The 16,790-nt window shown below is 37.7% G+C and overlaps 1 protein-coding gene across 1 annotated transcript in view; it reads right to left on the reverse strand.

Moving 5' to 3' along the window:
- The window catches only part of SHOC1 (shortage in chiasmata 1), a 90,585-nt gene that overhangs the window by 73,549 nt on the left and 246 nt on the right, over positions 1-16,790 (reverse strand). The window contains exons 2-5 of the mRNA XM_055579319.1: positions 16,155-16,228; positions 13,493-13,572; positions 10,958-11,081; positions 5,368-5,455 (exon numbers count right to left, since the gene is read on the reverse strand). Coding sequence (XP_055435294.1) covers positions 5,368-5,455; positions 10,958-11,081; positions 13,493-13,572; positions 16,155-16,228 — 366 coding nt within the window. The remainder of the gene's footprint in view (positions 1-5,367; positions 5,456-10,957; positions 11,082-13,492; positions 13,573-16,154; positions 16,229-16,790) is intronic.

Consider the following 16,790-nt stretch of genomic DNA (forward strand, 5'->3'; position numbering starts at 1 on the left):
TAAGTCTCCATACTCCTTACCTACTGTGTCCTTGGCAGTGTATTGATTGATATAATGGGTGTATAGAAATGTAAAATGCAGCTTTGTCCAATGCTTTTTTGGAGGCTGGTGCCTGACTTTGGAATAATCACCTTTAGAGAAAAATAAGTTTCTTAGAATGTTAACAGGCCTCCGGGCCAGAAGATGATGTAATTCACCTGAACTTTTGCATATGATAAGTTTGAAAGCCTGGCTTCGTTTAGAACCAGGAACTGCTGTCCTTCCATGACTCCACCCCTTCCCCCATTATCCTCTATGCATAACTTAAGGTATAAAAACTACTTTGGAAAATAAAGTGCGGGCCTTATTCACCGAAACTTGGTCTCCCCATGTCACTCTCTCTTTCAAACTCTGGCTGAGTCTCCATCTGTAGCGCAGAACCCGCCATGCTTGCTAATTATGCCTGGGCTTCTAAGATCAGACCGGGGAGGCCTCAGCGTCTCCTCTCCTTCGGGAGAACGGAAGGATGCCTGCGGCCTACATAAGTGGTGCAAACTTCTTGTCTTGAAGTTTTATTGGCCTCCCGCGTAAACCAAGCTACTCAGCCTCTTTTCTCCATTGAATTTTCCTACTGAGCTATCCTCATTCTATTACTCTTTATATCCTTAATTAACGTTTAATTAAGCAGTTGTTTCCTGACCCTCGCCTACGCCGTCTCTCCTTCGAATACCCTGGATCAGCTGGGGCTGGTCCCCCGCAAGCCATCAGGGAAATGAAAATCAAAACTACAGTGACATGCAATGAGCCATTCACTAGGATGGTTATAATTAAAAAGACAGATAACAAGTGTTGGCAGGATATAAATTGTAACCTTCATAAAGAAAGCTGAGTGCCAAAGAATTGATGCTTTTGAACTGTGGTGTTGGAGAAGACTCTTGAGAGTCCCTTGGACTGCAAGGAGATCCAACCAGTTCATCCTAAAGGAGATCAGTCCTGGGTGTTCATTGGAAGGACTGATGCTGAAGCTGAAACTCCAATACTTTGGCCACCTCATACGAAGAGTTGACTCATTGGAAAAGACCCTGATGCTGGGAAGGATTGGGGGCAGGAGGAGAAGGGGACGACAGAGGATGAGACGGCTGGATGGCGTCACCGACTCCATGGACATGAGTTTGAGTGAATTCCGGGAGCTGGTGATGGACAGGGAGGCCTGGCATGTTTTGATTCATGGGGTTGCAAAGAGTCAGACATGACTGAGCGACTGAACTGAACTGAGTGGGAATATAAAATGGTACATCTGCATGGAAAAGAAGTATTTACAAAGTTACCATCAGTTCCATAAGATCTGGCAATTTAACTACTGGAGAGATAAAATCCTATATCTGCATAAAAACTTGTCCACACCTGTTTATGGGGCTTCCCTGGTGACTCAGACAGTAAAGAATCTGCTTGCAAAGCTATGGTTTTTCCAGTAGTCATGTACGGATGAGAGTTGGACCATAAAGAAGGCTGAGCACCAAAGAAGTGATGCTTTTGAATTGTGGTGCTGGAGAAGATTCTTGAGAGCTTATTGGACAGGAAGGAGATTGTCAATCCTAAAGGAAATCAACTCTGAATATTCATTGAAAAGGCTGATGCTGAAGCTGAAGCTCCAATACTTTGGCCACCTAATGCAAAGAGCCGACTCATTGGAAAAGACCCTGATGCTGGGAAAGAGTGAGAGCAGGAGAAGGAAGCAACAGAGGATGAGATGATTGGATGGCATCACCGACTCAGTAGACATGAGTTTGAGCAAACTCTGGGAGATAGTGAAGGACAGGAAAGCCTGGCATGTTGCAGTTCACGGGGTTGCAGAGTTGGACATACTTACCAAAAAACAACAATTGTTTATAGCAGCATTACTCATAAGAGCCAAAAAGTGGAAACAAATGTCCATCGACTGATGAATGGATAAATAAAATGTGGTATATTCATACAATGGAATATTATTTGATCATAAAAAATGAAGTGCTGATACATGCTACAAAATAAAAAAGTGTTAGTCACTCAGTCATGTCTCTTTGAAACCCCATAGACTGTAGCCCTCCAGGCTCCTTTGTTCATGGAATTCTCCAATTAAGAATACTGAAGTGGATAGCCATTTCTTTCTCCAGGGGATCTTCCTGACCCAGGGATGAATCTTAAAAACATTATGCCAAGTAAAAGAGGCTGGTCACAAAGGATTACATATATATGTGTGATATTGTGATTTATAATAAGAGATATATGTTTGCTATTCATATCCATTTCTTGCACAAAGCTCCTAAGGTCATTGGACTTTCTTAAGTGCTAAAGTTGACTTTTGTTATGTTAATATGGTAACTTTTGGGAAGCACCTAAGGATGGTGATTGGTTGCCAGGAGAACCAACCATGTGATTAGAAGATTGCAACTTTCAGTTCCACTCCTCTGACCTCCAGGAAGGGGAGAGGGACTGGAAGTTGAATCAACTGCCAGTAACCAACCATGTAATCAATCCTGCCCATGTAATGAAGCCTTCGTAAAAACACAGAAGAACTGGGTTAAGAAAACGTCCTTGTTGGTGAACACATGGAGGTTCTGGGAAAGTAGGGTGATGGGAGAGAACACGGAAGTTACATGACCTTTCCCCATACCTTGCCCTATCTGTCTCTTCCGTCTGACTGTTTCTGAGTTATACCCTTTTATAGTAAACCAGTAATTCAGTAAGTAAAATATTCCTGTGAATTCTAAAAGTCTAGAATTCACAGTTGCTGGAGTCTATGAATCCAGCAAGTTGATTGAACACAAAGAGGGGGTTGTTGGAATCTCTGATCTATAGCTGGTCAGTCAGAAGCACAGGTGATAACCTTGCAAATGGCCTCTGAAGTGTAGGGTGCAGGGGCAGTTTCATAGGACTAAACTCTTAACCTATGGGATCTTAATTTCCATTAGGTAACAAAGCTCCTGAATTTAAAATTAAATTTCAATTTGGGAAAGCCTGCTAAACCTTCTGCTCAGTTTTGCTCTGAACCAAAAACTGCTCTAAAAAATAAAGTTCATTAAAAATTAAATTTTACTTCATGAGACAAACTTGAAACTAATGATGGCTAACACACACACAAGGATGGTGGAAGGTCATGGCTAGTAAGGTGGTTTCACAATTCATGAGGGACTGAGACTCCTTTTGTTCGACTCTGCCATTCCTAGACTTAGTCCCTGTCATGTATACTCCAAGGTGGTTGCTGCAGCCAACATCTGCATTCTAACATCAGGATGGAGAAAATGTGAAGGAGAAAAACACGCTGCTTCCTTTTAAGCCATTCTCCAGAAACTGCGTAAGTCCCTTTTGCTTATATGCTTTGGGAAGAGCTTAGTCATATGGCTATTTGGCTATAGGGAGGCAGAGAAATGTGAATTTTATCCTAGGTGGTGCCACAGATTCCATCTTCTTTGCCACGGGTTCTATCTTGAAGGTACTATAAAATGAATGGAGGGTCAGACATGATAGGGTGCCCATTCCTTCAGGGCCTCAAATTTCTCTCATACAGGATTCTTTTGTGTGTGCCAAAGTAGCCTGATCATTACTTATTGCACATTCTTGCCTCTGTATCTTCAGATGTACTGTTTCCTTTGAAATGCTTTCTTTCAAGTTAGTTTCTCCTTTGTCCAACACAAGCTCAATTCCCACTTCTTTATGAAGTTGATCTCTCCTGCTTATAAATGCACAGCTCTACCAATCTAACTCATAGGGAAAAGAGAGATTTTGGAGATTATCTTGTATCTTGTGACTCAAACGAGGTTCTTGGACCAGTAGCATCAGCACACTTAGGAGCGTATTAGACATGTAGAATCTCAGGCCCCAACACAGACTGACTGAATCAGAATCTTCATTTTTAACAGGATCCTCAGGTGATTCATATGTAAATTAAAGTTTGAGAAGCACTGACCCCTTCATCTTTATACTGAATCAGAAAGTGAGGGTCAGGGACTTCCCTGGTAGCCTAGCAGTTAAGAATCCACCTGCCAGTGCAGGGGACTTAGGTTCCATCCCTGGTCCATGAAGATTCCACGTGCCACAGAGCAACTAAGCCTATGTGCCACACTACTGAGCCAAGGCTCTAGAACCTGTGGTTTGCAAGAAGAAAAGTCACGGTAAGGAGAAGCCCACGAATCTCAACAAAGAGTAGCCCCTGCTCTCAGTAACTAGAGAATGCTTACTGGTAACAAAGACCCAGTACAGCCAAAAATAAACAAAAAGTGAGGGTCAGAGAGAGAAAATGTGACTAGTTAGTACTTAACTTTTCAAATGAAGAGTTACAATCCACATCTTTTAGTTTGTACTGCAAAGCTCTTTCCACTACACCTTTTTGCGTCCTCCCTGCTCTAGAGTTTAGTCCTGTGATAGATACTTTGCATTGACCTTATACCTTGTGATAGAACTTTTGAGGGTCATTTTATATTATCATTTAGTTCTTAACATTGTCAATTTTTTCTGTTCATGTATTATCTTCCTAATCTGATTTTAAATTCCTAGATGACAGAAATAGTACATTGGGCTTCTCTTAGTGCCTAGACACATTTAAGTTGGTCATTTGTTTCTTTCAAATGTAACTAAGGAAAACAAATTACTAAAACTTGAAAATCTGAAAACTAAGTAAATCCTTTGGGTCTGATGAGAACTCTTTGCATGAAGTGATGCAACAGAGTAAATTATTTACATTTGCACTAAAATCTCTATTTTGTGTCTACCTGAACAACATAGAATGGGTTAGATGTTCTTCCTCATATTATGCTCTGCATACCTATCTCTGTCATTGTACCTCCCACATTCTATTGTATTATTTATTTATAAATTTCTTATTCTCTATTTTCTTACGTTCTTTGAGAGTAGAGACTGTATCTAATTTTTTTTATCCTGTATCCAGCACACAACATGGTATCTGATAAATATTTGACGAATGACTAGACTACTAATAAATAACGTTTTGACAAAGTATGTTAGAAAATAGCCTTAAGTCTGCATTTATACTACAAGGATAAAAAGACTGATTTTAATATAAAGGATTTTCTATAGATACTTTCTACCAAAATTTCACTTACTGTTAAAAGCATAATAGCAAGTTGGTTTTATTTCTGTCTCTTGCAAAACAAATGCACAGAAAACTGTTAATATGTGATAAATGAGGGAAAGGTTAAAAAAAGAGGTTGTAAATAACTTTGATTAAACTCTTCTTTAATGGTTCAGTGGTTCAGACTAGGACTTTTTTTTTGGATAAAAGAAGAAAACTTGTGAGGATACAAATGAAAGGATCTTTTCTCTTAGATAACCGAGGAACTTACTATTCATCTTCTAGATGTAAAGGGGAAATTTAGGGTTAAGGACACATACTTCTCAAGGAAATCATCCACAGTGAGACTTGCTTTCCATTGATCCAAGACTGAGATATCTGTCTCTCCCCAAATTGAAACAGCTGAAACTAGAAAGGAGAATGGTAAACATTAGCTTCTGGAATTTTCTTTTATACAACACAGGGAAGCCAAACATTCACCTTTTACATTATGGTATTATCTTTATTTGTTCACAAATGTAATTTTTTCAAAGTTATCAGTTCAGCTGCTCTGTCATGTCTGACTTTATGTGGCCCCATGGACTGCAGCACACCAGGCCTCCCTGTCCATCATCAACTCCCAGAGCTTGCTCAAACTCAAGTCCATCGAGCTGGTGATGCCATCCAACCATCTCATCCTCTGTCATCCCCTTCTCCTCTTGCCTTCAATCTTTCCCAGCATCAGGGTCTTTTCAAATGAGCCAGTTCTTTGCATCAGGTGGCCAAAGTATTAGAGCTTCAGCTTCAGCATCAGTCCTTCCAATGAATATTCAGGACTGATTTTCTTTAGGATTGACTGGTTGGATCTCCTTGCAGTCCAAGGGACTCTCAAGAGTCTTCTCCATCACCACAGTTCAAAAGCATCAATTCTTTGGCACTCAGCTTTCTTTATGGTCCAACTCTCATATCCATACATGACCATGGAAAAACCATAGCTTTGGCTTGATGGACCATTGTCAGCAAAGCAATGTCTCTGTGGTTTAATACGCTGTCTAGGTTTGTCTTAGCTTTCTTCCAAGGAGCAAGCATCTTTTGATTTCATGGCTGTAGTCACCATCTGCAGTGATTTTGGAGCCCAAGAAAGTAAAGTCTGTCACTATTTCCATTGTTTCCCCATCTATTTGCCATGAAATGATGGGACCAGATACCATGATCTTCCTTTTTTGAATGTTGAGTTTTAAGCCAGCTTTTTCACTCTCCTCTTTCACTTTCATCAAGAAGCTCTTTAATTCTTCTTCGCTTTCTGCCATAAAGATGGTGTCATCTGCATATCTGAGGTTATTGATATTTCTCCCAGCAATCTTGATTCCAGCTTGTGCTTCTTCCAGCCCAGCATTTCACATAATGTACTTTGCATATAAGTTAAATAAACAGGATGACAATATACAGCCTTGACATACTCATTTTCCAATATGGAACCAGTCTGTTGTTGCATGTCCAGTTCTAATTGTTGCTTCTTCACCTGCATACAGATTTCTCAGAAGGCTGGTAAAGTGGTCTGTTATTTCCTTCTCTTTAAGAATTTTCCACAGTTTGTTGTGATCCACAGAGTCAAAGGCTTTGGCATAGTCAATAAAGCAGAAGTAGATGTTTTTCTGGAACTCTCTTGCTTTTGCAATGATCCAACGAATGTTTGCAATTTGATCCCTGGTTCCTCTGCCCTTTCTACATCCAGCTTGAACATCTGGAAGTTCATGGTTCACGTATTGCTAAAGCCTGGCTTGGAGAATTTTGAACAATTACTTTGCTAGAGTGTGAGATGAGTGCAATTGTGTGGTAGTTGGAACATTCTTTGGCATTTCCTTTCTTTGGGATTGGAATAAAAACTGACATTTTCCAGTCCTGTGGCCACTGCTGAGTTTTCCAAATTTGCTGGCACATTGAGGGCAGCACTTTCACAGCATCATCATTTAGGTTTGAAATAGCTCAACTGGAATTCCATCACCTCCACTAGCTTTGCTTGTAGTGATGCTTCCTAAGGCCCACTTGACTTTTCACTCCAGGATGTCTGGCTGTAGGTAGATGATCACAGCATCATGATTATCTGGGTTGGTAAGATATTTGTGTATAGTTCTTCTGTGTATTCTTGTCATCTCTTCTTAATAGCTGTATATAGTCAGCAAAAACAAGACAGGGAACTGACTATGGCTCAGATCATGAACTCCCTATTGCAAAATTCAGACTTGAATTGAAGAAAGTAGGGAAAACCACTAGACCATTCAGGTATGACCTAAATCAAACCCCTTACAATTATACAGTGGAAGTGACAAATAGATTCAAGGGATTAGATTCGATAGACAGAGTCAAAGTGCCGGAAGACCTATGGACGGAGGTTTGTGACATTGTACGGAAGGCAGTGATCAAGACCATTCCCAAGAAAAAGAAATGCAAAAAGGCAAAATGATTGTCTTGAGGAGGCCTTACAAAGAGCTGAGAAAAGAACAGAAGCTAAAGACAAAGAAGAAAAGGAAAGATACACCCATCTGAATGCAGAGTTCCAAAGAATAGCAAGGAGAGATAAGAAAGTCTTCTTCAGTGATCAATGCAAAGAAATAGAGGAAAACAACAGAATGGGAAAGACTAGAGATCAATTCAAAGTTATACCAGATTCCAAATACTTAAATAATCATTCAGATTTTTACAGCCCCCACCAAAAAAAAAAAAAAAAAAAAAAAAAACAACCAAACAACCCTGTCAATCATGGAACAATATTACCTGAACATAATATCTTCATTTTTATAGTCTTTCTTTTGCTTATACAGCACTACCATCCCAGACAATCCTGTTCCACAGCTCATGTGACTCCTCATAAAACCAGCTCACTTTGATACACTCCCCTTGAAGGGCCATAATATTGTCAGTAGCACACACTTCAGTACTTAATCATATACAGTCATATTTTAAATTTTTATGTTTATTATAGCTTGTCTCCCAAAATAGACCCTCAGTTCCTTAAGGAGAGGGACCATGTCAGATGCTTGTGTCAGCAAAAGCAACTCAGTGAAGAGGCAAAGGACTTGTATTCTACCTAAGTGTTGGTTCTTACTAGTTTTGTTACCTTGAACAAATCACTGAACATTTGAGTCTGTGCTTCATGGAAAAATGTAAAAGTTTAGTGGTTAAGAATACAGGTCTGAAAAAAAAAAAAAAAGAAGAATACAGGTCTGGAATCACCCTAACTAGATTTTAATACATACACTGCTACTTACTAACTGTATGATCTTGTGTAAATCTCTTAACCTCTTTCTAACTCAGTTTCTTTATCTGCAAATTAGGAATAATAATGACATTTTCATAGTGTTGTAAAGATTAAATGTGCTAAGACATGTAAATTGCTTAGAATGGTGCCTGATATGGTATAACTGCCCAATAAATCTTGGCTGTTATTATGATTTTTAAAAAGAAGAAAAGGAAAAGAAATAAGAGAAATAATTAATTCATTTTCCCTTCTGTACTTTAAGAGAAGCAGTTTGATGAAAACTACTACTCTTGATGGGGCTTTCCAGGTGGTGCTAGTGGTAAAAATCTGCCCGTCGTTGCAGGAGACATAAGAGATGCGAGTTCGATCCCTGGGTCAGGAAGATCCCTTGGAGAGGGCATGGCAACCCACTCCAGTATTCTTGCCTGGAAAATTCCATGGACAGAAGAGCCTGGCAGGCTACAGTATATAGGATTGCAAAGAGTCAGACACGACTGAAGCGACTTAGCACGCACCCAAGCACGCCCTACTGGTGATCTTGTTTCCAACCTGATCGAGACCTTCAGTCCACTGACCCTATCATTTTTACAATATTCATCCTCCCTCATATCCTCATTTCCTTTCTTGTACAGTTTAGTTTCCACAGCCTCATAATCACTCTCTTACAAAGAGTCAAGTCCCTTGCCTCTCTTTCCCTTATACCAACTTAGAAAACCCCTAGTCTTCACTTTGTATAGGCACACTAAAAGTGAAAATGTTAGTCGTTCTGTCGTGTCTGGCTCTTTGTGACCCCATGGAGGGTAGCCCGCCAGGCTGTCCATTAAATTCTCCAGGCAAGAATACTGGAGTGGGTGGCCAGTCCCTTCTCCAGGGGATCTTCCCAACACAGGGATTCAACCTGGGTCTCCTGCATTGCAGGAGGATTCTTTACCATCTGCTCCACCAGGAACTCATATGCGTAGATGTACACTAGAACAATTAAAGATTATTTGGAAAAAAAATTCACCCAGCCATTCTGAATGAGCTCACTTCAAATTATGACCATAAATTTTAAATGGGCATCCAACTTTGACAGATGATAATAGTAATTCATCTTAATATCCTTTTAATAAAAAGGATTTTCTCATTCTTCAAGACATTTGACACCTCCCTTCAAATTTTTGATACTCATCCCCCTACCCGCTCTCTGTCAGAAAATTAATATAAATAGAGAAGAAAAACCCTCATCTTCCACTACCAATTCTAACATCTAACTGGCATCAGTTCAGTTCAGTTCAGTCGCTCAGTCGTGTCCGACTCTTTGCAACTCCATGAATCACAGCACGCCAGGCCTCCCTGTCTGTCACCAACTCCCGGAGTTCACCCAGACTCACGTCCATCAAGTCAGTGATGCCATCCAGCCATCTCATCCTCTGTCATCCCCTTCTCCTCCTGCCCCCAATCCCTCCCAGCATCAGAGTCTTTTCCAATGAGTCAACTCTTCACATGAGGTGGCCAAAGTACTGGAGTTTCAGCTTTAGCATCATTCCTTCCAAAGAAATCCCAGGGCTGATCTCCTTCAGAATGGACTGGTTGGATCTCCTTGCAGTCCAAGGGACTCTCAAGAGTCTTCTCCAACACCACAGTTCAAAAGCATCAATTCTTCGGCGCTCAGCCTTCTTCACAGTCCAACTCTCACATCCATACATGACCACAGGGAAAACCATAGCCTTGACTAGATGAACCTTTGTTGGCAAAGTAATGTCTCTGCTTTTGAATATGCTAACTGGCATAAGTACCTACAAACTTTGCCTTCCTCTCTATCACAGTAGAGGAACCATCCTGGCTTCTAACACCAACTCCTCCAATTGTGCTCTTGGTTCTACTCTCTTTTACTGAGTTATCTTTTTTCTTTCCTGCATCATCATTTTCTCTCTTTTTACCAAGATTATTTCCTTTGGCAAACAAACATTTCATAGTCTCTTTCCTTATCATTCATATATATATTTTTAATGTCACATCTTAAAAAAAAATTCTCTTTAACTCATTTCTCCCTTCAGCTAGTGCACCTCCATTCTTCTATGTACTGTCATAGCAAAAATCTTCAAAAGAGCTCACTATGTCCACCATCTCACATCCCACTGGGCATTCTCTTCTCAAAATACTCCGATCAGGTTTTCATACATAATATTCCAGGGAAACCACTTCTATCAAGGTTATCGATCTACATTTAATTAAGCTAATGGTCAATTCTATTCTCATCTTACTTGACACTTTCCAAAGCAAAAGATGATACTTAGTACATATTCATTTAAAAAATAGTTTTATAGTCAGTGTATCATTACAACTTAGAGTAGCCTTCATACAGTTGGGAAAGATCCTACTGTAATACAAATAGTAGAATGTCAGAATATTTTAAGACTTCATCATTTACATATCTTTTGTTTTATTAATATCTAGTATAAGCTTTCCAATTCCTTACTCTGTCACCTAAACTCTTTGTCACGTAAAAATATTAACTTTGTCACCTAAATACTTTGTCACATAAAAATATTAATTTATAAATTTCTTGGAAGTCTGATATGAATATATTTTTATATAATGAGAAAACAGTGAATTTTCTTAATAATTTATTATGCTAAACTCTGAAATACTTTTAAAAATAAATTAAAAAAAATACAAATAAAATATACCTCTTGTCCATGGCCTCCTAAACTTATTATCAATAACACTTGCAGGATAATTGTCATCTTGATATAAACATGAAGGGATCCGAAGCAATAAAGTATCTCTCCACAACTTCTTTCTAACTACACTCTGTATAAGAAAGATTATGAAATCTTTTAGTATATATTGAATTTAAAATATTTATCTGTCATATTCCAGAATATTAAAATTCTCTATTGTTTCAAATTTATATTATTTTCATTTAAAGGTAATACATGTTCACTATAAAATATCTAACACATAACCACATAACTGAGAAAGTCATGGTCCCTGCTGCTGCTGCTGCTAGGTCACTTCAGTCGTGTCCAACTCTGTGCGACCCCATAGACGGCAGCCCACCAGGCTCCCCCGTCCCTGGGATTCTCCAGGCAAGAACACTGGAGTGGGTTGCCATTTCCTTCTCCAATGCATGAAAGTGAAAAGTGAAAGTGAAGTCGCTCAGTTGTGTCCAACTCTTAGCGACCCCATGGACTGCAGCCTACCAGGCTCCTCTGTCCATGGGATTTTCCAGGCAAGAGTACTGGAGTGGAGTGCCATTGCCTTCTCCGCATGGTCCCTAGTGATATCAATAAGTCTGGTATATTTTCCTACATACTTCATTTTCTAGATTAGGCTAAATTGTCTATGTGTGTTTGATTAAAAAAAATGGGATCATATCATTTATACACCATTTAGCAAAGTGCTGTTTTTCACTTTTAATATAATATGGCTATCTTAACTTTTGTTTTCTACATCTTTGCACTGTTTCACTTGTGACATCCAGCAAACATGTTACTAAATTTTAAAAAATCTAATAATTAAAATTTAAAAGGATGTTAAATCAGTTAAGTAAGCATGTAAATAAAAATTCTCTGTGCTTGGTTCTGCCTTTACTTTCCAGCTTTATTTCCCATTACTCTTTAATACTAACTGTAGTCTTTAAATAGAGCAATCACTACCCTCTTAACATTTAGTGGTCACTTCCTCATCAACAAGATGCCTCTGAAAAGTGCCCTGCTACTCTTCTCTAGCTGTCAAAATTCTATTCACCTTTCAAGGCTCATCTTAAGCAAATTTCCTCAGTGACTCCCAACCTGTCACAGAATTCATTATCTATGTATTTGGACAAATGATAGTTTCTTTCATTATTTCCCAAGAGTTTTATGTTTGCTGAAGGCTTAATAACATATTAAATAAGAGGCCCTCATTATCTAAGAATAAATAGTATAAAGAAAAGATGAGTTAAGTAATTCATAAAAAATGAGGACAAAAGTTTCATAGTCAAAAGTCAAAGGTTCATAGTCAAATGGAACATTACCTAAAAAACAAAATAAAGTCATAAAAATTAAAATTTATTTTAATTAAATTTTGTTTGTATTTAGCTTATAACTACTTTGTGATAATTTCCCTCAAAACTGCATTATATGATAATATGCATGATACTAGTCATTACTTCACCTGTGATCATAAAGAAGGTATTTCTAGAAAATATTTGAGGATTTAATCAAAATTCCCCAAGGCATCTCTGACTCCTTTGATATTCAAACCTTTCTCCTTGTCTTACCTGTTATCTGATCTAATTTTGTAAGATTTTCATCTGATAATAGCTTTACCTGTTATTTGAGTGATTCTTCAACACTGTTTTCATGAACTTTACAAAGCCCTGTATCTTTTGCAAGATTTGCCATTGATTAGTATATTTGTACTGTATCATGGGGGTGTGGTACACCAGTGGGAAACTAAGATATCATGGACAAGGATAAAAGTCTGAGGAAGTTTGAGTATAGACTAATTTTTAAAGTGGATAATACATTCAAAAATATATCTGTGTAACAATGACCTCTGATTCCCTACCACATATGTGGTACATATGCCTCCCTTGCAATGATACATTTGCCTCCCTGTTATGATGGAATAATAAGATGGTAAGAACTATGAACTGGTGTGTGACAATTATTCTAATTAGTTTCTTAACAATGTACCTGGTTTGAATTTTAGCTTTGTACAAGGTATTTAACTTCTCTAGACATCATTTTTCTAACTTGTAAAACTGTAAAACCTGTGTAATAATAGTATCTTCCTCATGGAGTAGTTATGATCATCAAAATGACATAATCCATCAAAAGAGTAAGTGATTAAATGATATAATTAATCAAAATAGTAAGGGACTAATAAATACTGTTACGGTCATTTCATCATAGAGATAACTGGAATTGTTTTTTCCCCATTCCTGCTGAGAAAAATCACTCAAGGTCATCCATAAAAGCAGCCCAAACTTGCTAACAGTTTCCACTTTTTTCCCATTGACAGCCTCAATTTCACATTAAATTGGCAACAATTTCCTCCCCAAATAGTATTTTTAAGGTATATTAAAACTGGAAAGTAGTTTTTAGTGCATTTCAGAGTAGGACTAAGGATTACTCTAAGGGCTACTAAAAAGTAATCATAATATATAGTGCATGTAGATAACACTTTCATATCATAATTCTTAGTAATCAGGTCATGATCTAATAATACTCTACCTCATTCAAATAATCTATTGCACAATATTTGAATGCTGGAAACATATCTTCTTTCTTTGGAAGCAGTACAAATTTCACATCTGGAAATATAAAAATTAAAAATAAATATTTGGTAGAATAGCAAAGCTAGGAGCAGAAAACCATTCTTAGTCACAAAACATTGGCTCATTCATTTTTTAAAAAGGCTTTGAATGATAAAAATTTATGAAAATAACATTACTATGATTTAAATCTAATATGAAAATAATATATACATTGGTATAAAATTATTCATATATTTTCATATTATTTTATCCATACAATCCTAGTTGGTGAATTGCAATATATTTAATATCATCATTTTGTTGCAAAAGAGGCTGAGGTTCACAAGACTAATAGAGTGGTTTTCTCATGATAATCATATTTCTTAAGTGAACCAAGGGCAAAACTGTGCTGAAGCAGTGGAGTAGAATTTGGAAAATTCCACTCTCTAGGAAAATATAAAGTGAAATCATTCAGTTGTGTCCAACTCTTTGTGACCCCATGGACTGTAGCCTACCAGGCTCTCATCTCATCCATGGGATTTTCCAGGCAAGAATACTGGAGTGGGTTGCCATTTCCTTTTCCAGGGGATCTTCCTGACCCAGGGATCAACCCCAGGTCTCCCGCATTGTAGGCAGATGCTTTACCATCTGAACCACCAGGGAAGTCCCAAGAAAATAAACAGCCTTAAGTTAAGTTCCCTTTTAGTTAGTTCATATGGAATAAAGCAACTATAGTATATTATTTTTAGGTCATTGGGTCATTATTAGTAAATCAAAAAATTCACCTAATGAAGTAAAATTTTTTTCTTTTCTTTTCTAGTATGGTTTATCCCAGGATATTGAATATAGTTCTCTGTGCTATATAGTAAGACCTTGTTGTTTATCCATCATATACATAATAGTTTAGGATGGATAAACTATTTAATAGCTTAGAATGGATAAACCAGTTAACAGTTAAACTATTAAACTATCTAATAGTTTGGGATGGATACACCAGTCAATTCTAAAAAAAGGAAATCAGTCCTGAATATTCATTGGAAGGACTGATGCTGAAGCTCCAATACTTTGGCCACCTGATGCGAAAAACTGACTCATTTGAAAAGACCCTGATACTGGGAAAGATTGAAGGTGGGAGGAGAAGGGGATGACAGAGGATGAGATGGTTGGATGGCATCACCGACTCGATGGACATGAGTTTGAGTAAACTCCAGGAGTTGGTGATGGACAGGGAAGCCTGGCATGCTACAGTCCACGGGGCCACAAAGAGTTGGACACAACCGAGCGACTGAACTGAATTGATACATAATAGTAATAGTAATAGTACATCCATTAGTCCTAGATAGTCCCAATAAGTAAGCTTTTGAAAGCTGAATAAGTCCCAGAAGTTTCAAGAATCAGAGGAATTAGAGCTTAGAAAGTTTACTCTAAGACATAGTCCAGTTTATCAGAAAGGTCTTAGCATTTTGATCAATCATTTAAAATATTGTAGGGAATTCAGATATAAACTAGTTTTCATACACTAGTATTTTGTCAATAAGCTTTCAGTGAATGAAACATATATTTTAATTCAAATGGTCTTGGCTTGGTTTCATTATCATTCTGTTTGATATCTTTTTATCAATATAAAATTATTAATTAATATAATAAATTATATAATTATAATTATATTATATTATCTATATAATAAATTATCATTATCAATTTGTCTGAGGTTTACCTATTTCCAAATGGTAAAAGTGCTCACCAGGACTCATCTATATTAATTGGTTATAAACTATTCCTATTTTCAGTTATTATCAAGTGAACATCCTTAACTACTTAACTACTGGGTTAAAAACCTAAGAGCAGACTTCTTAATAGAGAGTAAAATCATTTCATTTCACTAATGAGTCAGAAGACATTTTGGATATTACAGTAAGTACTCCAATGAAAACAAACCCCATAAGCTATCTGAATATTTTAAATATTGTTAGATCCTGATATCAACAAATGTGAGGAATACAGAGTGTCAGGGCCCTCTTTCGCACTTAGCTAAACAATGCTAACATAGCATCTTCTAACTGGTGATTACTTCTCTAGAAATATTTCCAACCATTGTATTTTTGTACCTTTTCCATATACTGTATCACTGATAGCTGAAGCAAATATGGATTCTAGAATTTCTACTTCCTGATACTGCACTTTCAGAAAAAATTATCTGATTATGCCTGATACCAGAAAAGTTAAGAATCACAACTCTACCTAATTTATCCATTCAAGTTATTGTCGGCATTTTTCTTAAATGTTCCTTTCTTATGAAGCCTATATTCCATCAACTTCAGATTCATCACTCCTATCAACTACCTTAAATAATAATTACTGTTGTATTGAAGCTAACCATTTAAGTCCATGCTAGACACATAGTAATAAAAAAAACGGTGCCAATTACATTTATAAAATTTCTTTCATCTATCAACTGTATTTCACTGCATTACAGATATCTGTATCCATCTCATAGTGGTGGGTGGATAGGGAGAGAGAAACTGGCTTACTTCTAAAATCCAAGACAAGGGGGGAAACAAGCAAATCATGGTTAGAGAGAAAGTATTTTAAAAACTCAGCATTTGAATTGCAGTAATTCCTGAAGTAGTTTTCCTTACCTGTTTCTAAAAATTTTATCTCTCCTGTCCTTCCTCCTGTCAAGAGGCCAAAATGAAAATGCTTCCTCCTGTCACTGGGCCAAAATGAAAATGCATGCAAATCATTAGGTCAGGGTCTTATGCACAATGTTAGAGAAGTTAGGTTTTTTCAACATTTTTTCCACCCAGCTTTACTGAGCAGAATTGACAAGTAACAACTATATATTTATAGTGTACAAATATACAGTGGAATATTATTCTCAAGACTACTTAAGATCACACACTGGTGAGTAATCTCCCACAGCCTCAGGCATCGGGAGACTTCTCCCCTTACTTCCTTGCACAAAGACCACACTTGCACCATGTCAAATGGTAGAGGAGGTAAGGTTCACGTATATTCTCAAGTTGTTTAATTTACTCAGCCTAATTAGGGCTAGAAATCCTATTGGCCTTTCTGTTCCATTCTCATCCTCTGTTCTCGCCCAGTCAGGTTCAGTGGACTCTTGTTCTGGGGTCTTATACCCACAGGGCCACGTGAGCCGGACCTCACAGATCTGTTTTCCAGAGAGCTGCCATATACTAGCCCCATCCAGCTCTTGTTTTCCCCTCAGCTCAAGAATACCTTGCCTAGCGCCTCTCTCCAGCTTCTCAGGAAAT

This window comes from Bubalus kerabau, chromosome 4 (assembly GCF_029407905.1).
Source record: "Bubalus kerabau isolate K-KA32 ecotype Philippines breed swamp buffalo chromosome 4, PCC_UOA_SB_1v2, whole genome shotgun sequence".
NCBI classification, from domain to species: Eukaryota; Metazoa; Chordata; class Mammalia; order Artiodactyla; family Bovidae; genus Bubalus; species Bubalus kerabau.